General features: G+C 42.3%; 1 protein-coding gene across 7 annotated transcripts in view; it reads left to right on the top strand.

The window, feature by feature from the left end:
- Window positions 1–6,775: 6,775 nt before the first annotated feature.
- LOC144951455 (protein unc-13 homolog B-like) overlaps window positions 6,776–25,503 on the top strand; it is a 250,122-nt gene continuing 231,394 nt past the window's right edge. For all 7 annotated transcript variants that reach the window (XM_078881764.1, XM_078881780.1, XM_078881772.1 and 4 more), the window contains exons 1-3: window positions 6,776–6,976; window positions 9,949–9,978; window positions 21,439–21,538. In XM_078881764.1, the coding sequence (XP_078737890.1) occupies window positions 6,955–6,976; window positions 9,949–9,978; window positions 21,439–21,538 (152 nt within the window). In that variant the 5' untranslated portion in view covers window positions 6,776–6,954. The remainder of the gene's footprint in view (window positions 6,977–9,948; window positions 9,979–21,438; window positions 21,539–25,503) is intronic.

Raw genomic sequence — 25,503 nt, 5'->3', positions numbered from 1 at the left:
GTTTGTGCGATTTCGCATATATACAGCTAACCAAATTCTAGCCTAAATTCGCTGTATGTGGTTGCAACTCACTCGTATGCAGATATGTGGTCGGACGTGGGAAAACATTGTGTGTACTGTTTGCGCTCCTCGGCTGACAACTGTCTCGTCCGGTTTTGCTTGATGAGCCCTTTTTTGGAATGCATCTACCGCATAACTCGAGGGAAACCTGTATTTATATTCACACACTCAAACGTGCACATACATAGGGGGGGGGGTGCAGTGGTTCACACACTGCACTGAGAACCTGGTGAGCCGATTTCAATCCCGGCTGCCACTCACACGCACACACATGCGCACGAAGCTCATGCTGGTCCTTGGCGCTGCGTTTGACTATCTGCACAAACTCGCCGGGCTTATGCAGGCCACTCAGCGTCTCCGGGAACACCTGCGCCACCAGCACAACGAGTTCAACTGAGTGCTTGGAGAGCTGGTCCAGAGTCCCCAGCACCTGGCACTGCACGCAGCGATACGCGCGCCACCACAGCCCTTGTCGTGGTGCAGCTTACAGGCTTCCAGTCCCACTTCAGCCCGCGATATTGCATGAGTATTCCTTTATCCCCGCCAATTCTATCCCGATTAGGCTATCAGTGTCATGTCATGGGATGAAGAATGAATTACAACTCTCACAGAGTAGCGTAACACTTTGTGTTAGCGAACGACCAATGGAAGCGGGCATAACTTATCTACCTCTGAGATCCCTTCAAGCGATTCCTGGTCTACATTGTAGGGGGCTGTACTTTCCCACCCGCTTTGTCGCTGAGAATAATGTTTGTTGCATTACAGTCAAATGGGTATTTTTATTATCAGAGCTGTAATTTAACTGAAACTACTTGGTGCAATACCAAATTGAACGTGATGGGGTTGTTGTGTGCAATCATTAACTTGCTAAATTTGTATGATCCAGGTTTGTAAGTCCGGTGTACTAAACATTACACCACAGCATCGTCCTACCAAACGCTTCCACCACGTGTCAGTTGCAGGCACGTGTGGCCTGCAGATGGATGGAGAGTGGAACCAGAACGCTTGACCCTCTGCTTCGCACCTCGAGCTTGCAGTCAGAGTTGGTGAGAACCGCGGTGACGTTGGCGATGGTGTAATTTTCCACTACGATAGATGCTAGTTGGCCCTGTGGTGGCTCACGCTGAGTAGTGTCGCTGCCGGGATGCAGTGGAGCTCTGGGTCAGGCAGAGCACGGGCAGCAGCTCCGCCCCCACGTTCAGCACCGCATGCGCCAACTCTGCGACTCCACAAGAGCCCAGAGACTGTGCAGACTCAGGTGACCCAAGTATGGTGTTTCGACAAAGATCTCAAATCCATCTTTTGAGCAAATACTCTTATAAAGGCTGGCATGGCGCATGAAAAGGTAGTGTGGCTAGCTACACACACAGCCACCTTTGTCTCCCCATTTAAGGCTGTGAGACCTTAGGGGAGGGCCAGGGCCTGTTCAAATATTCGGCACTGATGTTGGGCCATTAACAGGAATTGAACTAGGTTCAGAGTGCAGCGTGCTAACCATCACTCCGCACAAAACATAAACATACACACGCATGTGCACCACACAGATTATCGCAGACCGCAGACACAGAATACAAATATCAAACACAGCATGAGAATGTCTCCACGCACCACGCGGCCCCTGCCATCTCTATGCTGTGGTTCCCTGTGCAGCTCAGGACGAGCACCACCTTCTCCGGCACATTGGCTGCAGCGATGTGATGCACCCTGGCATGCGGAGAAATGCACATAGGTCTGGGCACGGAGGCAAAGTCAGCCATGGCGAGAATAGTGTAGAGTGGTGAGTTGGTAAGAGATGAGATGTTGTATGTTGAAACAAGTCTAGTTAGCTTGGACTGGAATGCTGCCACAATGATGCACTCCCGGAAGGCCTCGTGACTGATAGCATCTGTTTAAAACACTTTTTTTTATGTGGAAGTACAGCTCTCTGGAGACATAGTCTGCTTATTTAATTTGAATGAAAATAGATATATTTTGATTGGAACAAACTGTGAGAATAATGGTTTGTAAGTCGAAACACAATAATGTAATGTATTTAAATACCCATATGGTCCGTGTAATAAATATTGTTCCGTTCAACAAAAACGGTAAGCATTGTTAAACTAATAAATAAGAAATATTGTACACAATTGCACACAGACGGGGGCACTCCTGCGCACGCACACACGCACACACACACGCGCACGCACACACACAATCACTCACTCCCAGCGGGAATGCTGGAACTCATTACATCTCGTGGGTGATCGCTCCTCTTTGCAAGTGCGAGTTCACACATCGGAGAGTTAAAAAAGTAAATATCTTATGGAAGCCCGTTCATAAGTGCGGATGTTCGTAAATCTGGAGTTCGTAAGTCGGCAACTCCCTGCAAATCCCAATAGCAGCAGCAACCAACAGTCAGTGTCAGAGATCTTTGGTCAACACAATACTTCTCCCAGGTCTAAAATCGGTACTTAATTCAGAAGCTATACAGGGTGTTTGAAAAAGATGGACCCCATTTGAAATCGCTATATCTCTGCAACCACGAACCGCCTATGAATGAAACTCTTACCACTTGAAAGGGCGGGGCATAGAGAGGGCGGGGCATAAAGAGGGCGGGGCATAAAGAGGGCGGGGCATAGAGTTTCAAATGATGACCGCGAGATGCCTCTCCCAGCGTACAAACAGCCCCTAGCCTCAGTCATTCGCAAGACACGCTGCCTCAACGTCGGATAGGTCGCACAGGACCCCAAGACTTGGCGCTAAAGTCTTGGCCCCCAAGATCCCCAGACATCGCACCCTGCGACTTTTTCTTGTGGGGATACGTCAAAGACCGTGTTTTTGTGCCACCATTAGGGACTAATCTGGATGACCTCAAAAACAGAATCACCGCGTTTGGGACGAATTCAACTATCGTCTCGATGTTGTCGGTACAGCAGGTGAAGGACACAGAGCATTTATAAAATTATTAGTAAAACTTGATAACTCATTAAACCGTTTGTAACGTCTTGTGTAATTGTGACATGTTGCTATCGTGAAATATACTGCGTTGGGTCCATCTTTTTCAAACACCCTGTATAAGTAGAAAATACAGTAGTATTTTAAAGCAATATTTTGTGGTGTGTCTTATAATCCACTACTTGCCCTAAACCTTCAATCAAATTACTGTATAGGCATCTCGCTTAATGAGCGTTCTTACAATGATAATTCGCTATCACGAGCAATCTGAATTTAGACCAATTTGTTCGCAAAACGAGCAAAATGTTCGCTTACCGAGCAGAGACTGGTCGATTGAATGCGTCCCGTGGTAGCAGGGGGCGCACGGCGGCCAGCAGATGTTTGTTTACCAATTTTGCTGTGCCCACATGTTTCGGTGTATGGGGGAGGGGGCCTCGTGGTCGCATTGTGATGGTTGGGTGAGGGGTGGTGGCACTAATTAATTCCAGACGCTGAGAATCGGAAGTCGCGCTCCATCTAGCATGCCCACAACGTGGCTATGAACCCAGCAACCCTGGTTCGTTCCAAGCCACGGCTAACATCAGTGGCGAGTGGTATTTGAGCTAGCTGTCCTACATGGCCCCTGCTGCTCCATCCACCCACTAACATCTACCAATAAAGCAACAAATGCCAGGCAGCTGCAAGCACTGTGGGTCTTCATCTGTGGTGTTACATTTGATATTTATTACTTTATTTTTTAATTAGAATTTGTATTTATCACATTAAAAAAAGTTGTTTAAGAGTGCAACATTTTGGTGCTGAAACGTAGCCCAGCTTTTAACATGGGGATCGTCAATGGGAAAACGATGATCATTTAACGAGTTCTCGTTTGCCGACAAATTTCTGATAAACGTATCTCGCTCGTTAAGCGAGACACGCCTGTGCTGTATTCAGAATAATCTACTGGAAAAATGTACACCATAGTAATACATTACCGTACCACCGGATAAGAATAATCTTTTATAAGACATAATTCATTATAATCTGTCACGATCAATCCACTGCTAAATGACGACCTCCCACAGCCATTGTAGACCCCCACATAACATAGACCACTCAATAAGGTGTGCAGATGGGCTGCTGCTATTAGACGTTAAAGCACGACGTGCCAGGTCCCAGGAGTATTTCCTCCAGGATTCGAGAACCTGCTCTGAGAGAGCCAGTGTCCAACTGAAGGCCCACTTGGAGCCCACCAATCTGAGCCTCCCAGCATACTTTTTTGCTAAATCATGTTGCTTGGCTCAGATTTGGCGCGATACAGCATCTTGCACGTGCACTGCAATTGATAGTGATATCATTGGTTGAGAAAACAATCTACACGTGTTTTTAATTCATGATCAGAATCTTTATTTAACCTGGAGAAATCTGATGCACTTCGAATATCTTTTTCACAAATGTTCAGTAGGGGTTGGTCAGAAAATGCCAACAAAAAGCACTACAAAAAAAACGACAGTAGTGCAAAGTATAGTAAATGTCAGCACATCACTAAAAATGCAAAAAAATATTTTAGCCAGTAAATCCACTGAGCTATTAGTTATTTTTCAGAAGCGACCTAGCCAGAAATGATAGCTCAACGAAGTGGCTTATCACGTGGATATTTATAGCAGCCAAATAATCTAAACGCATGTTTCTAAACGTGGAGGTAAAAACCGGAGCACCCGTGAAAAAAAATCATCGCGACCACGAAGAGAACACACAAACTCCAAATACACTGCAGGCGTCAGGGTCGGGATCGAACCCACGAACACCTGCGTAATTAAAACCGGCTCCAGCTGGTTCTGACTCGGGAAACGCTACACCCAACAACACAGCCCACGATAGTGATATAAGTGTTATAATGGTGGATTTAGGACCAGGCCTGCGTTTCTATGTGCAAACGCGTTATATTTCTGTTTGCAACCGAGAGGGAGAATGATCTGGCTAACACGACCAGAGCCAAAATCGTGTAATTAGGTGTCAAGGGAAAGTACTGTGTGTGTTTGAAATAGTGTGGCCACTGGGTGTGCCTGAGTCGGAGCCAACATAGGGTATGCTTAATTCAGACGAGAAATCTTTAAAAAAAACTAAAAGAGCGACTCTGGGAGTATCTTAGAGATGTGGAGCCGCCAAAAGATCGATTCGTCGCTGGGACGATACTATACACCAATTCCAACTCTCGCACCTACACACGAGCTAAGGAACCGTCCATAAATGACGTCACGCACCTAGGGAGGGGGGGTCAGAACGAACGGGGGGGGGGGGGGGGTTGAGAAATGTGACGTCACATCAAAATGCGCAACTTTAAATAAATATAGACAACACGTTCTACTTAATTAAATAATTTGTTTTAAATAAATGTTTTTTGCCTACAACAACAGAATGCAAGGCCACATTAAATTCGCACTTAAATGACAATAGTTTAAAGCGATTTGAAGCATGTTTTATTTGGGGGGGGGGGCAGAGATTTGTGACGTCATATTTTAGGGGGTATCTGACTTTTTGTGACGCCGTGTGACTAGGGGGGGGGGGGGGTCAAAAATCGTCCAAAATCGCGTGACGTGTTTATGGACGGCCCATAATATAATCGCTCAACCAACACTATTTGAATTATGCTTGTTTGCACAGGAAAGCCTCTCTGATTCTAATAACTTTTAGTAAGAGGGTCCTGCCATGTTTTCGCAGAAATGTGGTAATTTTGCGACTATTTATTTTAAAAATGTAAATTTGGACCATGACGCTGGCACGCAGTTGCCTACTCCTGTGAATGACTTCACTGGATCTGTAACCTCCACTGTGAAGCAGATGGGGCGTACTTTTATGGTTAATACATTCGCAGTAATAACCAGGGCGGCCGTTGAACTGAACCATGAACCTCCACAACAAGCGGAAAATGCAATACAGTTGGACCATCTCACCGGCGGAGCTGAGATGGTCGTTCTCTAAGGAGCGTTCCTTTGCCACTCCGACGTGAGTCTTGACTACAACGACAATCCATTCCAACGACATAGCATACCCAAGGTAAATTTTCTTAATATGTTAATTGCACGGAATATACTTATGGGATGCAAGGACAGTTTTTAGTTATTTTACATATTTCACAATAAAGACTCCCCATCACATGGACATACTATGGCAGACTCTTGAGAATGGTTGCCACATTCTAAAAATAAAACGCGTGTCTGGTTAACTATGTCGGGGAGCCGAACTCGACGCATCGTGCACACAAAGCTGGATATCTTAAACGACAACTACACCACTCGCCATTTCCAAAAGTGAACAATATAACCACAATTAGTCCCACCGTTTCAGCTGCAACGTTGTTTAGATCAAGCTCGGCATTGGACACAATTCAACCATTCATGTCTCCTCGCCTTACCCCACACAACCACCAATTCGGATATAAGTTACAATATATAATAAACTGTAATACAAATCCGGGAGATCGCAGGCGTGGACGATCGAGGCGGACCAACGTCGAACGGCATGTCGCACGCTCCTCCTATTTTTAGATGCTCACCTTCCAGAGTTTTACGAAGGAGATATTTATTTTTACTCAAATGTCTCACCTGCCCACTCTCGTTCGCCCACATTACAACGCAAGCTTTCACACCCACCCACAAGCCGTCGCCGCCAATGAGGTCGTGCAGCAGCGGTGGTGGGGGCTGGGTGTCGGTGGGAGGGCTGCTGGAAACTATGGTAACCTCTCAGGGTTCCACCCCTGCTGCACGCTGTATGACGTCAATACCATACAGAGATTTTTTTTTCCTCGACCCCCCCCCATTCACACTGGCAGCAAAATGGCGTTTCCTTTGGCTCGAGTTCACTGCGAAGTTGCCGCGGAGCTATGATTCTCCGCGTTGCTGCTGGGCTGGGAGCAAGCAGTGAGCGCGGCGGCGGCGGCGACGGGCAACGCAGTGACCGTGAGCGCCGCGCCCGGAGACAATGTCTCTGCTCTGCGTGAAAGGTGAGCAACGCGGGCGGCCGGAGCGGCTTCTTCGCGATCCGGCTGCGGCGATTTCAGCACCTTGGACAGCGCCGTGGTGCGTCCAGTAGCAAGCCTCACTCTCGTGCTTAAGGTCCCACGTCGACACGATGAAGAAGATTATGATGATGGTGCTTCTCTCCGTTCGCTCACAGCTCCTGCTGCTGTTTATCCGCCTCCTAGAGCCACTGTGATGCCTCTGTTGACTTATCGTGGCATGGGCACGGCTGGCGGCGTGCGGACCGTTTCGCTAGAACACGACTGTATTTGTATTCACTTATGGCCTGTGTATATGTCAAGCGTTCCGTGTATCACAAGACATTTGCAAATGACTTTTTCCTAGGCTCGGTAACGTGCCTGGCAGTGCGTTTTAGCTAGAGTGAATTACAACGAAGTACATATTCGTGCCTACGGAAGAAGACTCCACGATGGCATGATCTCCTGTGTTCATGTTGAAACCAGTGCACGGGGTCCTTAATGGTTGTTGTAGTTGGGTATTAATAGCCGCGTTCACGCCCGGTGTTCCGCATGACTGTGCTGTTTGATGTGAGACTGCTTTGTGAAAATTTTACTTCGCATTTTTTACATTGAGACTGTCTTATCATTCGTGTGCGTGTAAAATGTGTATTTTGGACATTTTTGTTCGCGTGTGCTGGAGTGTATGCCATTTATCAAATGGAATATGAAATATAATGTAATTTAAATTAAAGTCGTAATCATAATTTAAAGTTCTGAGGTATAGCTGGACCAAGTATTGGTCTCGTCAGACCCGTGCTGGATTCTGCCAACTGTGTTTAGCGATATGCGCTTATTGCTTTGTTAATAGAAAATCAAATAAACGCAGGGGTACTGATCTGGCTATTAGAAACAATTTTTTAATTTGTGAGACAAAGTGTATTAATGTAACCCCAAGAACCATAAAGGGAGCTCCATGAAAAATAAAGACTTAGAGTTAACGCGTGACTTCCTTTTATGCGTTGACACTGTCACGTGCTCTGCAATACATCCCATGAACTAAATCATAAAAAACTACAACTGACAACACCCAAATGTGTACATTTCAATCATCCTAGTTATTTTGAAAAAAAATCCGCATAGGAATGCATCACTTTTAGAATGTTATTTGTATATAGTGTCTGTGTGCACGAAAATCCGCGTTTCTGCCAAATAGTTCTCATAAATTATAGTACACATCTACAAGGCTCTTATGTACGGTAGTGACCCATTCCAAATGAAATGAACACTTTTAACACTAATATTTCAAATAAGAAATATATTCTTTGCCTGTATACCCTCGAGCATGGTATGCTTCTGATTCATGTAATCAGCCATTGCTTCTGATGCCATGACCACACACAGAACATGCCTCCATTTACTCCTGTATGAACACGACAGCAACTTAAGGCTCATGAAACCCCCATATCTGGAAACAATGATATCAAATCTCAAATTATGCTACTAGGCCTAACTTAAATTAGACTATATCACAATGTTGTATGAAAGCCAATTTCAAGCGAACATTGTTTTAAAAAATGCAGTATTCCATATACATGCATGTAAAAATGCTTGGAATTTTAACTGATAGCTCTGTGGTACTGTGGTCTTACCACTTTCCACCAAAGTCGCCATGAGGGGGAGTTTCTACAATTTAGAGCAAAGAACACTCTTTATTAGGGTGGAATTCACTCATTAAATAACTGATATTTTCGAGCATTACTTAGATGAGTAAACTTACTGGATCCTGTAAATGAGACGTGGAAGATTGCATGGGAAATTGTTTCAGAAGGCGTGTTGAATAAAGGTGATGGTATTTTTTTACAACACTTACCTAAGATGTTTTACCTAATGAATTGTCAGAAATATGTCAATAAAAGTAAATAAACGTTCACATTTTCAGAATATTAATAGCCACCAACTAGTGTAGTGCTACTGATTTTGTACATTTATGGAAGATTGTTGACAACGTGTATCAATTTAATACACGTTTCAACAGAATATTTTATATTATAATGATGACTTTGATTAGAAAGAATGTTCTACAGTAGTCGGCAAGTATTTATATGCAGACAAACTGTCAAGCGGTTGAAACAAATTTCTGAGCAAACGTTGCTTTGCACGTCTCAATATTCATATAACTATCAGGTTGGCCATATTGCATGATCTTGTTTTTTCTAAAGGAGACATAAAAAGTCACCTACAATGTATATTTGGCAATTACATTGTTAAGAACAAGAGAATAAATAACATATCAGTGTTTCAGTTTGCGTTGTTGTTAGTCAACGTTACGATTGTACGAAGATATTTGCATTTTTTTTCATAAACCACCTAATCTTTCAATGTAAATTTCACATGCTTCCAAAGTGTGGACATTAAAAAAATGATGAACACGTATAACATTTAATGGTTTATCCATACATAGTCCTGTATTGGATATATGCGTTCTCTACGAACTGATGTACATATGCAAGCGTTATCATAATGGTTTGTGCTAATTCACATGTGATATAGCTGAAGATTGCATGATTGTGCAGTGTACGTAAAATGACAATGCTATATTAAATGTTTAAAAGTACCTATTTAAATCATGTCAGCACTGACATTCCATTTGTGCCAGTCAATCGTGTAATTAGAGAGATAGATGAATATATATTCAAGAAATAATTTGGGAGCGGTGTATGTTCATAATGGCCATGTTACGTTAAATGTATTTAAGGGAGCTTGGATGGATATTTGCCAAATCCACTTCAAGTCCATCCCTTTGAACACTAATTATGTCAATAACACAGGCCTTCAAAGAATATTGTTCACATTTCTGAAGTTTATTTTCATAAAGCATAAGTAAATTAATTTCTTGTAACATATACGTGCGTTTTTAAATGCTGTTTGTCGTGATATCTTCGGAATATGTGCTTCAAATATTTACATGAATTCTATCTTGTTTGTTTCTCTTGCAGTTAAGAAAGCAAAACTTCAAGGACCAGCAGGTCAGTGAGTCAACCCTTGAATAAAATGTCAAGATAGTCACAACAATATTGCTATTTGTGCTTTGGCATGCACTTCCACTATCTCCAACTATGTGGGGTGGAGGTGGGGTGGCAGCAATTGTTACGGATAACATAATTAAGACAAGGGACGTTGTCTGTCGGGGAACAAGCTCAATAACTCTTGAGTCATGTTTTATTTGTACTCAGATTGTAAATGTTGTGGCTTGGGTCTCCAACACACCGTTCTGCTGTACTAGTGAAGTGGGTTCTCCGGGGGCACACACTTGAACTTGGAGGCAACACGTTTATTAAATAACCCCAACAGGGTAACGATATAACGTAACAACGGTTAACTATACCACGACGGGGTAACTACAGAACTGGGTCAGTGAGCCAACACACTGCCTGACCCATGATGCCGAACGTGATGACCGAAGATCGAGGATCTAAGAGACATAGCACCGACGGGTTCCATTCCAGCAGACAGCCGCGATTGCTCTCGGGACCTCCCTTTTAAGCTCCCGAGCGTCGCCTCGCCCCGCCTTCGGCCACGCCCCCTTCTGGATCTTACCAGAAGGTTCTCGACCGAGCATCACGTGTCACTCAAGCCACCCTTTGGGCCCCCTCGCTACCCTGTCCCGGTCACGTGCCCTCTCGGGTTCATCCAGACTGTCACGTTCCTACTTGCCCTCTCTCTGACCGTCACCAGAGCCATGCCCTCTAGGGCCTGCTTCCATGCCATACTCATTCTGGTGCCAGAGAGAGGCCCAAGACGCACAGTTCCACGCTATAATGACTCCATTTACGTCACTACACTAGTGACGAATTTGCATGTTCTCTTAGTTCTTTAGGTAAAGTCACGTAGGTAAAAAATGAAATTAAAATTAATAAAAATAAAATAATAAAATCACGACGTTTCGAGGGACCGTCACAGCCAGATTTACAGCAAATCTGGCTGTGACGGTCCCACCTGATGACGGAGACTTGTGTTGCCTCCGAAACGTCGTGATTTTATTATTATTTTTTTTATTAATTTTAATTTCATTTTTACCTACGTGACTTTACCGAAAGAACTAAGAGTATGAATCCTTGCAGTCACGAAAGCTTCAAATCTAGAATTGGCATGTTCTGTTTATGTGACAACCCTTACTAGTTGGTTGTGTCGGGTGGTGGTGGGTTTAACGACACATTTATATATTTACGCAATCTAACCCCCCAAAAAACCTCTTATGGATGATATTGGTCGCGAAAGCCTACATGTTAAATTTATTTATTTGATTGGTTTTATTCTGGGGTATGGGTTACAAATGTGTAAAATGCCAGTAACATACACCTAATAAATTGCATTCATTATTACACTTTGTAGTCAGCAGTGTTACTCGTGCATGGATCTGTAATCATGTAACTTTCCTACATATAAACTGTTGTTATTCACAAATGCGTTGAGGTTTTTTCACGTAGTTTATATATGTTCTTTATGTTTGCAAATATAGGGGATTGTTTGCAACCGTAGAATGGTGTGGATATTTGGAATTGTACATTTTGTAAATTAAATTAAACGCAGTGTCTTAACAGCATCAGCTTGTATGTATAACAGTGTAACAGCTCTTCCTAAACTATTTTTCAATTAACCTAATTTTAACACAACACAACCAGCGAGCCTCGGTGTGAAACAACAACATATGATCATACCCCATGTCTTTACATAGTTTTGCAAACAGATGTGCACGTAGTGGATAGGGTTTAAAGTAGTTCACAATCACCTCGTTCTGCACTGAGTTATTTAGCTGCCAGTTCGTGCACAGTTCTGGTTTGTGTCCTGCCATAGATGCAGCACCATCTGACATTAGCCAATCGTGACAATCCAAGGAATCGTTTTGCCTTCTATGTAGCCACACACCACACTGAAGATTCATTGAGTGGTTTCGTGTTTGGGGAGTGTAAGACGAAACAGAATGTCCTTAAGTATAGCATCCTCCCAAATGTAACACACAAAAGCCAATGTGTGTGCCATGTTAATTTGAAGAGCATAAGCAGTGGTGCTTGACAGGTGTTGAAACAGTGTTTGTTCCTGATCACATGCTATAACCTTATTATTTATTTTACAGTGTTATTTGACGGTGTGATATTTTTCAATTGATATGTTTCCACTTCCCTAGACATTATTTTCACAGTGTCAATTTCAGTGGGTAAAATCAAACTTTCTGCGATTGTTTGGGACTTTTAGGCTGAACATTCCGGTAGCTCACCTAAAAAATATGCTCTTTGAGCTTGCTCGGAGCCACACAGTCCCTTTTTAAAATGCACCTCCTAACACGACAACTCCTCTTTTTGCACTAACAATATGACTTGGCCTTCCCCGCTTGTTCTTTGTGAACAATTTCCAAGTGCCGGTTCAGTTGATTTGGTTAATACTCACACACCAAACACACGTATGGCAAAACATGCAAAGAGACATGCTCTGATACTATATGCATTTTATTTGAAACTGATTGGCCTACACCAGAGACAGCCTTCTTGTCTCACCACCGGTGTTAGACCAGATAACGCCAAAAGGCAAACAGTGCTAAGAAAATGCAACTAGCAGAGCTTTTACAGCTCGGGTCGAGCAGCTATATCTATGGGACCTATTTGCCAATATAAAAAATATGAAAAATAATAATAGGTTTTACCCTTTCTGGCAAAAAAACAGTTGATAAGATGTTCAAACACCAAATAGATGCCTTTTGCACGGCATCACGTCTGCATTAAACCACACATACTTGTGGAAAAACATGCAAACAAACATGCTCTGATAATGTATGCATTGTCTTTGAACATCTAAACACATATTTTATTGCCAGAAAGGGTAAAACCTATTCTTAGATTTCATAATCTCATCGCTCCATCTCTATAATGGTTATCTTCGGCACATTTTCTTTATCCCACTGTTCAATCCAACATCTGCGCTCATGCACAGCTGGAGACCGAGGACGTGCAGGTCAGAGATTAGCATCACTATCAGCATTATCACCACCATCATTACCACCATTCCAATCATTATCAATATCTGTATCATAAGCAGCAGCAGAAGATATTGCCTATGTACTGCTGCATTAAGGTATCCTCACACCGTCACAATCTGCCATGGTCCTACAATACTACAATCCACCTTACTCTAGTACATTAACTGATCTCGTGGCATATTTATAGTGATTGTCCTCACTCCACGCAGTGAAAATGCTGTGCAATTGCACACCAGGAGAGTGAGGCTACGGCTCATGGGAGATCGTGCCCAAGCTCAACAGGACACAGTCCAGCAATTACACACATCAGTGGTACCATCATCATCAATCAGCAGCAGAAGGATAGTATGGATGTTAGGGGGCGGGGGGATTTATCAGTGCTGGCAGAACTTTTCTTATTCTTTAAATTAGCAATTCCCTGCAGGATATGGATACTCTGTGCAGAGAAGGCTTTTAAAATGGGCACTCAGTGCCCATCTCAGAGAATAATATGGAAATGTTGTGTGTTGTGTAGAAGATGTGTATGATTTAGTTTTGTGTATTTTTGTGTATGATGTATGTATTTTTGTATTCATAATATTTAGTGAAAGGCCTCCTAACCACAGACTTCATATTCATGACTCTCTCTATTATCTTAGGATTGGCTCTTCCTATTCTCTGCCTTTTTGTAGATAAGAAGATGGGTCCAGGAACATTTTTTTTTAGTAAGGATGAGATAGAATTGCAACTCTGATCTCATATGCTGTGTCCCACAGATGAGATGAATATCGATATTAAAACCGTACTCTTTTCTGGAGGATATATAATATGAGGAAGTCCATAGAAGGTCCCGAAGATTTGATTCAGCCCTAATACGAGCCTAAATCTTGTCCATAATTACCACATTTCACGTGTTCAAAAACATTTTAATGGCTAGAGACAGAATCTCAAACTCCTGAGGTTGACAAGTGCCTGGAATATGACTGAAACAAATTTAAATTTAAGTGAAATCAAATTAAGTTAAACAAAATCTAGTAAAGCACATTAAAATTGCATCTGCAAACAGCTATACTCAAGTTGAATAAATGCATATTGGAGTAAACTAAAAGAAAATGGAATAAATTACGACATGCACAAAAAACAAAGAAAACTATAATCAAATACAGAAGGATGGAATAACGTTCACGAGTAGCTGCCCCAAGATTTAAGCCACTCAAGTAAACCACGAGGAGCCTCATGGAATTTATAAGACATCCAAGAAAACCAAATGAGGGCATAACAACTAACCAGTTAGAAGGGGCTACAATCAACTTCGCCTTGAACTCTAGGGGCTAACCGGAGAAGACAAAGGCTCTTCAATCCACCACTCCACCCTCACAGATCAGAACAGGTTTAACTAGAGACTGTTGGATCAGATCAAACAGCAATTCAATCTAGAAGCTGGTATGCATGTTTTTGAAACGTGAGCACTGGTTCATATATGTGCAGGTAAACTTGCGTTGTTCAGAGTACAAAAACAAATAAAGCAATCCCTCGCTTCCCACAGTTTTGCCATCCACGGTTTTCGATTATCCATGCATGATATGACGTGTACCATTGTGCCAACCACAGTACAGGCGACGCCCGCACCTACGGTCTAATTGGTTCCTGGACGATGGTCACAAGTCGAACCGTCGTAAGTCGAAGCCTCGTTTCCCATTGGCGCAATGTTATACATTAGGATCCGTTCCTGGAAGCCCATTAAATGCCATGAAAATACCAAAATTGACCACGAAAATAAATGAAAACAGCCGTAACAAACATTTATTGTAACTTAACATAACTTTTGCAAACGTTTATTAAGTAAAAACAAGCATATTTTAAAAAAAATGTTAAGTACTTTTCTGAATGTGCATCACATTTCCTCTTCTCAGACATAGCGAAAGACGAAAAACTGTCGGGCTATACTCTACACACGCATACGGTGGAAGTGCAAAGCAGCACGAGTGTGCGCATGACATGTTCGTCGCCAATTGACTTCGTGGTCGGTAGCAGTTGTTAGGGGGTCGTAGGTACGAGTTTCGGTCGTTACTGTGGGGGTCGTACTATAAGAAAGGTCATTAAAGCAAGGGGTCGCAAGTCGAGCTTGTCGTAAGTTGCGAGTCACCTGTATACAGTATCGCGTAACCTCGGTATGGGTTTCCGCTACCCGTGATTTCTAATTTCCAGCCATGTTCAAGCATCTGCCACCACGGGCGCATCAAGAGCGTAGTACCCCCCCACGCGTGCCCCGCGCACGCGACTTGTCCTCGTCGCCGTCCTGTGTTGTGCAGCAGTCGTCAAAGCGCAGTGCTGTAATTCGTACCAAGTGACAGTGTACTCTGCAGTACAATACCACCTATTTGTGACCTTACTCATGGCCCCTAAGCGTCGAGCTCGTGGTCGCTGTGAGCGTAATGTGAAGAGGGCAAGGAAAGGGTTTTGCCTAACGAGAGAGAGTGCGGGGTCAGTAGGACGGCGACATGGCTGTGAGTGAGTCCCCCCCCCCTACCATAACATCACCATTGTCATCGTCAACGTTATCTGGACTTCACTATCAATACTAAAGGTAATTAAAGGTATTTTAGTTATACAGTATTGTACATATTTCTCGAGTTTACTTAATGTGTATGATGCGTAGTGAGGCGTCGATGAGAGTTTTAACCACGGGCGAGGAACCCAACCCCCTATATTCCATAAGCCAACCACGGGGGTTTTCAGGAACCTATCCCCCGCGGTTGACAAAGAGATTGTTGCACACCAACGCATTCAACATACGATCTTCGTATCTTGTCACAAGTGCTTCCCCAAAAGTCCTTATTTCGTCGTATTAGTCTGGTGCAGCACGAATATTGGCCATAGTAGACAATTTCAGGCACAGCATACTCGCGTTAAACTGACAGCATACTCACTCGATCAGTCTGGGTTTAAAAAGCTACCTGCTCGTACCTGCTGAATTCTGCACTTCCCACCAATGAAACTAATAAAGCACGAGTCCTTGTTTCCATTTTAAGTTTCCTTTAATCTGTGCTTTACCTAAGACAATAGACAATAGACTGTGCTCCTAAAATATCGTGGCCATATTGTACTGAGAAATTACACCGTTGGTTTCCCCACATGATCAGTGGTTTAGCACTCGAACTCAGGCACACTAATCTTGATTTGAAGCTTTCGTGACTGCAGGGATCCATACTCTTTTGTTTTTTCGGTTTAAGTCACGTAGGTAGAAATAAAACAAAATAAATCACGACGTTTCGATAGCAAGACAAGATGTCTGCTGCAGACATCGTGTTGCTCGCAGCAGACATCGCGGCTATCGCGATTTTCACCTGAAGGCGATGGCTTGTCTTGCTATCGAAACGTCGTGATTTATTTTATTTTATTTCTACCTACGTGACTTTACCGAAAGAACCAAAGAGTCAGGCACATTCTCACCCAGCCTGCACACCCATCTGTCAAACAGAGCCTCACAGCTCATCAGATTCTTCCAGGATAAATAACGATCCCGATTCAGTCAGTTGCCCCAGACAAATAAAAGACGATGCTTGACACGGTTTAGCACGTTTACTTGTAATTTTCCAATGAAATCCAGCCAAATTTGTCTGAAATAGACCTAACAATCATGCTCTGACACAATAAAATTCAGAGATGGCATGCGACCCTATCTGCACTACGCTGTAAACCTGCTGCTAACCCATAAAAACCCACAACCACCATAAATAACCACAAAAGTCAGTCACACACCGACTGCATTCAACCAACGAGCATTCGGTTACCGAAGGCCCTGCATTGGTGGCCAGATTTGGTACGTCCGATAAGTGTTGTTGGCTATGTACGGTGCAAAAGAAGTTCAACATGCATACACATTCCCACACAACCCCTCTCTCACTCTCTTAATTCTTTGTAGTGAGTACAATACCGCACTGTAGACGTGCAAACCCGATACATCTTTCACAACCTCTAATTCTTTTAACAACACAAAATCACCGTAAGGCAAACACCTCTTTCCAACGCTCCCTTCAGTGTCCACGTCTCCACAGGTAAAGGTCGGGGAGAAACTGCTGACTGAGACTGGCTGAGAACCACGCTGAATTGCACGTAGCATGAATTGCCACGTAAAGGCATCTGTCGTCAGTGCGCACAGGCAAGAGCCTGCGTGGCTGCTGGGGTAGCCACATCTGTGGTAGGCGGCCCCAGAACCTGTGAGCACCTCCCGCACCTTCCAGGACCCCCTCCCATAGTGCCTATGCCTCGTGGTGATGTCAGCCCTTATTCACAGTCTTTCCCGTACATTACATGATGCTTTCACGTTTTTCACCATTATATTTAATAACAGTAACACCGCTATTTTATAACATATTGTATTTAATGTCATCACTGGGGCTTTGGTTTACCTCATACTATAGTATTACTGTTACTAAATGCTTAATGGTAATTTAGCTAATTTACTTTGCTGTTATTAACGTGAGTTTACCAGAATTATCCCACTATACAGGGCGGTTTATACACTTAAACTAAATACTATTTATATATTATATATATTTATTATATTTATGAACTATGCTACCCTTATTACCCTTGTTGGTATCACTGTCAAAACTCTGCAAGTTCTACCGTTTCCCCCCCCCCAGAGTTACGATTAACACCATGTTAATATCACATTTTAACATCTGGGTTGCTGTTAAAGTGGTTTAGTCCATCACAAAAGTACTTTTCCATAGTTCTGGGAAACTCAAGCATACACGTTCCGTTTACCCTTGCTGCCAGCTTGTTGCCCTTCTCCCGTGCCTGCCCACGTTATCTCGATAATTTGAGCAGAGTGACAGACAGTATGGGGTCCCAATCTATCTCCCCTCCTTGAGTAACCTGGGTAGGCCCGAGCATTAGGATTGGCTCTTATAGCAACCTCAGGCTTTTGTTTTTATTTGTTCAGCTGTCTTCTGCATTTTTCTTTACACGCATCCAATTACGATACACTACAAAAAAAGCTGAGTGAGAATCTCTGAGGCCAACTCTGTTATCGGAGGTAAAGAAATGACCAAGCCAGTTGTAGGGGTCGAGACCATTTTCGTGGTGGTGAGGTGTGTGTGTGCGTGCATATGGAATTGACATCCGTTTGGCATCTATGGCATTCGTCCTGCCGCCAAGTTTCTGTCCAACATCAGTGCGTGTGACTGCCACCTTCAACCTGAGTTTCACCCTTGGCAGAGGAAGTCCCAACTCCCCTGAGGCAATGGCGGAGCCAGGATTTTCAGGTAGGGGGGGCAACCCCTCCAGCAATGAAAAATGATAGGAGTTGTTAGTAAGTAAGGACTTGTCCCTTGCTTTTTATTTGATGCGTGTGCGGCGATGGTTAGCCATCGATAGAGGGTCGAATTCGAACCGCGTTGTGTGATCGGCATCGCGCTCGCTGAAGGTGAATGCCTTCAGGGAAGTCGTGTACTGTATACGCAACTGCGCACAATTCTGAGTCACTTATAACTGCCTTGTCGTTACTTATTGCCAATTATGGACTCAGACTATTATCCGATCATCTCATAGAGTCCCTGGCACAAAATAATATGTTACACAGTGGCAGTGGGTGTCGCAAAATACCGATTTATTATTAATAAACCCCAATGATCTGATCGAAATTAGGGATTCAGATCGGATCATTGGGGGGGCACGTGCCACCCTACCCCCCCCCCCCCACTGGCTCCGCCAGTGCCCTGAGGTCTATTTGAAGTCACCTCGTGGTGGCGGGGTTTTGGGACTCTGGTGTCATACAGCTACATCTATCACATGATTCCACTCATTTAATATGGAGATTATCACCACAAACATCACATTTTCATTATTTATAACAAATTTTGAGTGCTTAATTTAAACAGTTGCACATCATTTCTACTGGGAATTACCAATGCGAGCTGTTTGTTTAAAAGTGACGTTTTAAGGACTGTAATCTGATACCCTCATGAAATTTGCAGAGTAGACCATTTCATATTGATGTAATAGTGTACAGATAAACATGGCTGATAGGAGGAATTTTCCACCATTTTCTGTTTTTTAATGCTCACGGATAATTGGAGGCGTGCAGCACTTCCAGGAAACCATTATGGGTGATTTAGTCATCGGTAAGTTAACGTCCATGGCCATTTCTGGGTAATTCTTCTTACCGATGGATGAACATGAATCGGTGAAAAAAATTACCCAAGAAGTTTCTCCAGATCGATTCAGACTGCGAATATCCCTAGTCGTGCATAATGTCAATGCGGATAAGAGGCGTGCTACTCAAAGTGAGGAAGTACTCGGTTCAAATGACAAATCGGTTTTATTGTCACATTTTCCTGTCACATCAGACTCAGCATAAGCATTTCATCAATCATCGTACGGTTATGACTTTACAATCTTTATAATCGCTATAACACGTGAAAACATTGATACAAAGGACTCTTTTAAGTGGTAATAGCCATTTTAGAACTTTAATTATCATCTTCTTGGTTCTTTCGGTAAAGTCACGTAGAAGGGAAGTAATAAAATAATAAAAATAAAACATAATAAAACAATTCTCACGACGTTTCGGCCACAACGCAAGCAGCCGTCCTCAGGCCTGAGGACGGCTGCTTGCGCTGTGGCCGAAACGTCGTGAGAATTGTTTTATTATGTTTTATTTTTATTATTTTATTACTTCCCTTCTACGTGACTTTACCGAAAGAACCAAGAAGATGAATCCCTGCAGTCACGAAAGCTTTAAATCGAAATTTAATTATCATTTATAACTTTTTCTTTTATACATGTTTTGTCAGCAAACGAAATACAAAAAAGCAACAACAAAATTACGATATTTTACAAAACACACATGACGATAATCCTGTATACTATATACACGCTTTATGAAAGAAAAAAAACCCTGCATCACCATAGCTTGGTTCCAGGAAGTACTGTGGCAGAGAGGGATAAGCAATTCACCAAGGACTGTCTCTATGGAAAGGAGTCTTATGATTGACAATGGGGCGATTCAGCAGCAGTCCCTGCTGGACAAGATTCTGAATGGGGAGATTGGATTTAATCGACCAATGAGTATCCATCTAACCCAGGACACAACAAGAGAGTGTCCTATGGTAATACAAAATCAATTCAAACGGATTCTATATAAAAATGAAAAGATTAGAAAATTATTTAAATTAGGAATTTTAAAAAGTTGTATGTCTTTAAAATTGTGTTATGCTTTTTTGTAACCTATAACAATGTACAATTTAAAAAAAATCGTATTGTTATAAATAGATAAATAAATGTTTAAGGTAATATTCAGGAGAGCACCACCCAAAAGGATCATCTGCCACTGATGTATAACCCTGTGGATATTGTAAACATTAGCTGTAAGGATTTACCCCTGCTATGATGTAATGAATTGTCATTAGTTGATGCAAGTCAAATCTTATGTGGCTGGTTTGTAGTATCTCGTTTGTAGTGTCTGTCTTGAAGGATACCCAATGAGCTTAAATGTAATATTTGCGTACAATTTTCACATGTTAAAATATATTCTCAAATACACGTATACAATTTGATGCATGTATCACGGGTGTAAGTACAGTTTTTAATTCATGAACTGTTACATACTTTGTTAACATGAACGCTTAATGATCCATGGTAAAGTGTATTGATTTGTGTTGTTCCATAGTGGATCAATTAAAGAATACATACTGCCCTTGGGACATTTATAATAAAACTAGGCATAGTACTTTGGCATGAAAAGCAAAACACATTGTGTTGTGAGGAGCACCACTAGTAAGTCAGCTACAATTGTGCCTGCAAAAACAGGCATGATTAGAGTTATTCCTGTCCATCATCATAGAGAAATACAATGCTCTTAAAAAACAATTGTAGATGCTTTCATAGCCATGAATACAGTATTTCATGGATGACAGGGTGTTCTTTCTGTCAGACTTTTGGCAAACATATTTAGATAAAAATGATTGACTTCAGCAACCGTCTCTGTAGGACAATATGTGATCAGCAGATGTAGCGTCTTGTGCAAGTTATGTAATGATGAAATGTGGCATTAGGTTTTTCTGTATAAGTACAATGTGTCCATTTGTGGCGTGCACAAGCCTTGTAAGTGTACTTATTAAAGCTAATTCTAGATTTGAAGCTTTCGTGATTGCAAGGATTCATATTCTTAGGTTTTTTTCGGTAAAGTCACGTAGGTAAAAAATTAAAATTAATAAAAATCAATTAAAAATCCCGTTTCGGAAGCAACACAAGCTTCCGTCTTCAGGTCTTCAGGTGAAGACGGAAGCTTGTGTTGCCACCGAAACGTCGTGATTTTTATTTTATTTTTATTTTACTTTTATTAATTTTAATTTTTTACCTACGTGACTTTACCGAAAAACCTAAGAATTATTAAAGCTATTTTGACTGCTTTTCAGTCACATGTACTCAAGTTGTGTTTTTGCTTTGTGATGTGATGTGTATGCAGACAAGTTCAACACTTACGTAACACTGAAGGTACAGAATTTGAAGAGCACCACAGTGACGGTGCGAGGAAGCGAACCATGCTGGGAGCAAGACTTCATGTTGTAAGTCTTTCTTCAGGGCACACAGTTGCACACTTAGATCATTACCCCAACTTGTAAAAATGTATTTTAAAGTTTGAAAGATAATTTGTTCCTATTTCTATTTTAGAAACAGTATTTTGGAAGAAAGTTTTAGTGGTATAATATTTTTTACTGTCTTTTCTTCCAGTGAGAATTAACTTGATTTTGTAGCATGCTGCATGCCTTTCTCTGTAAGGTATAGTGGATTCATCCTCTTTGAAACGATCTTACTCCATACTGAGTTCGCCACCCACATGTATAGGTTTTATAGTTTGAGAGCTCTGATAATTAGTATGAGTTTGGTCTTAAATGTGGTCTTCTCTTGTACTTGTGTGTGTGTCTTCGTGTTATGGCGTTTTTGGATTTTACCACGTTGGCTTATTTTGGAACATAAGTGTTCCCCTCTCATGAGCACAGATTTTCTCCAGACGTCTGGAGTTCTTTAAAGGATGATTACATCCCAACAATGTATGGTTGCTATTTCGTGGATAAGTATGTAGGCGGTGTACCAGCTGCTTTATGAAACAAATGTGTTTCTATTGTAAATATATGAATATGAGGAATTTGTATTATGTTGAACTTCGTTCACACCATATGCAACCAACCATGATAATCAGAGGTGCGGGGGAAGGACAACAAACTAAACAAAATAAGCATTCCGAAATATATGAGTTTTCAATCTAGATTTAGATGTGACGTTACTGGTTAAATGACTGCCTTGTATGCATGAGGTCAGTGCTATATCGTTACTAACAGTCTTATAGTTACCACACAAACACTGCTCCTCTCTACTCATTTACACACTACTGATTATTTACACGACTGCGCAAAGAGGTTTCCTGATTAAGTCCTTTTACCTTATTTCACTAAGTAAGGGTGCCTATGATTACAGCTACTTCACAACATATGGTGCATTTTGATAGTTGCTCGACGTTCTTCTATGGAGGTAAGTGAATAGGAATTCTCAGCCCATCATGATGACACATCACCCTATAGAATACGTCTGTCTCTCCATGTAAAATAAAATACTGTAACATTTTAGTCCATCATCCTAATTGGCCTTCCCGACCAATTTTTTTCAACAAAATGTAAGCATTGCAAACATTGAACCACTTTCAAAGTCTCATGAACAGTCAGGCCTTTACAAATGCTGCTAGGTTTCCAGGTATTATAGACAAGAGCCACAGAACAACACCTTCGGGTCCATTAAGTGAACAACAGACCCCAGGTGAAAATAAAATTATGTTTCACGACATCCATAGACAGAAAGGCTGAAGTGTTATTTATCTAATTTATGATTTGACCATAATTATCCACACAGTGTATAATGCGTTTATTTATTAGAGCCAAAGCCTAAGTTTTTCAGATGAAAAGGAAATATATTTTTAAAATCCAAATGTTTATTTTAAAGTCTGCACTGTGTGTATCGTTATTCTTTGATAATACAAACTAAAATGGCATTGATACATTTTTGTGACCTTTATTTTTCATTATTTTTTCAAAATACAAATTCCAGATACTCCTGAAAAATTATTGTCCAGGTAGGAGCCGAGTATAACAAGTGGGGAAATGTACTAGGGTGGTATGGAATAGGACAGGAGATTGATGATTGAACGGTTACTTGAGCTCTGTAGGAGCTATAGATTAGTTATCAGTAACACACAGTTTGAATGGAAGAAGTCGTGCAAGCTAACATGGAATTCGGCCGATGGAAAGACTGCAACTGATTACATTATAAGACACCCAGTCTCAAGATCAGAGCTTACAGGGCTGCAGAAAACATGTAAGACAACAAACTAGTTGCTGCAGAAGAGTGAAGTTAGGGAGCAAGCGAGCTAAAGAACAATATTGCTAGCTTTGACACAGCAAAGCTAAATATCATCGAGGTGCAAAAACAATTTTAGGCATGCATTAAAGGCAGGGTTGTAGTTCTTGCGAACTTGATAGGAGGAGGGGAATCAGAGCCCAGAGCAGAGGCATTTTGGAAAGGCATTACAGAGCTGCAGCAGAAGTCATATGTCTTAATGTAAGGAAGAAAGATAAGTGTTCAAATCAAAGACGCCATAGATAGGGCTAGAGAAGTGAAGAAATTGTGAGGTGAGGAAAATAACGAAGAACAGGTCAAGATGAAGGAGCATCGGGAGGAAATCAGAGTAAACTATACAGCATAGGACGAATTACACTATGTAACACAATTTTTGTTCCTGGGAAGTAAGTGTTATTTTGTAATTGCTAATGCATAAAAAGTATTCAAAATGGCTATTATTCCCCCAAAACTTTGCTTTTGTGACCAGGACTGATATTTTGAAATTTACCTATTTTCAATGAGAATATGGGCGAATTTGTGTCTTTTCGTTCACATAAAGTCAGAAAAAACAACATATGAATCAAAATTAACATGTATTTAAACTAAAGTAATACAAAAATTACTACAAAAGATTTAGAAGCGAGTAGTTTTTCGAGATTTACGATTATACTGTAAATCACTTTCACGAATCAGCCCCCAAATGTAGTCTCCCATCATGTTCTAGTTATACTGTCCTTGGTAGTGGCGTTCAAAGTCCAATAAATCCCAGTGGAAGCGCTTGCCTTGCTCCTCCGAGTACGCTCCCATTTTCTCCTTGAATTTATCAAGATGAACATCAAGGATATAGACTTTGAGGGACATCCTACAGCCCATTGTGCCGTAGTTCTTCACCAGAGTCTCAACCAGCTCCACATCGTTTTCGACCTTGTGATTGCCCAGGAAGCCACGAACCACTACGACAAAGCTGTTCCAAACCGCTTTCTCCTTACTCGTGAGCTTTTTGGGAATTCATTGCACTCCAGGATCTTCTTTATCGGTGGTCCGACGAAGACACCAGCTTTGACCTTTGTCTTAGACAGCTTAGGGAAGAAGTCTTGAAGGTACTTGAAGTCTGCTGACTCCTTATCTACAGCTCTGACAAATTGTTTCATGAGGCCCAATTTGATGTGTAGTGGTGGCATCAGCACCTTCCGAGGGTCCAACAGTGGCTCCCAATTGACGTTCCTCCCCACAGAACTCGGTCCGCTGTGGCCAGTCCCGCCTGTGGTAGTGCGCCTTGGTGTCCCTGCTGTCCCGAAGGCAAAGATAGCAGGGAAACTTGGTAAAACCGCCTTGGAGACCCATCAGGAATGCCATCATTTTGAAGTCTCTGATGACCTCCCAGCCATACTCATCATACTTCAAGGCGTACAGCAAGGTCTTGATGTTGTTGTAATTATCTTTGAGGTGCACCGAGTGAGCCAGGAGAAGAGACGGGTACTTGTTACCATTATGGAGCAGCACGGCTTTGAGGCTCCTGGATGAGCTGTCAATGAAGAGGCGTTACTCATTCTGGTTACAGGCGATTCAGATTGCCTCGAACAGACTGGTCACATTGTGGCAGAAGCAGAGCCCATCTTGACGGGTGAAGAAGCTGCAAAAAGGTTGTAATGCTTCCTCTGATCTGCGACTTGCACACTTTCATCCAACAAGTTCCACTGCTTGAGCCTAGACGTCAAAAGCTCGGCATTGGACTTGGTGAGACCAAGATCTCTGATCAAGTTGTTGAGGTGTTTTTGGTAGGGGTAGTATGGGTTTCTCTCCTCAGCTCCACCTCTGAAATTGTCATCTGGATTTACAACATCTTCCTCGCTCTCTGACTTGCTGCTCTCTTCTGAAGACGGCTGCTCTCTCTCTCCGAAAAAGAGGGTATGGCGAGATCATGGCAGTGTGGCACCGGGGCGATGGTTAGGGGAAGGTTCGAATACGTGATAGCAGGTGCATTCTTGCCAGTCCGACGTTTGGAAGGGTCCACCATGCAGAAGTAGCAGTTGCATGAGTGGTCAGTGGGTTCCCGCCGAATTCTTGGCATAGCGAACGTCATGGCTCTCTTTTCCCCTCTGTACCATCCTAAAAAATACATTTATTTCACCCATGACTA

The sequence above is a fragment of the Lampetra fluviatilis genome, chromosome 3 (assembly GCF_964198595.1).
Source record: "Lampetra fluviatilis chromosome 3, kcLamFluv1.1, whole genome shotgun sequence".
Lineage (NCBI taxonomy): Eukaryota > Metazoa > Chordata > Hyperoartia > Petromyzontiformes > Petromyzontidae > Lampetra > Lampetra fluviatilis.
Note: the sequence above shows the minus strand (reverse complement) of the source record. Positions and strands in the feature narration are given on the sequence as shown.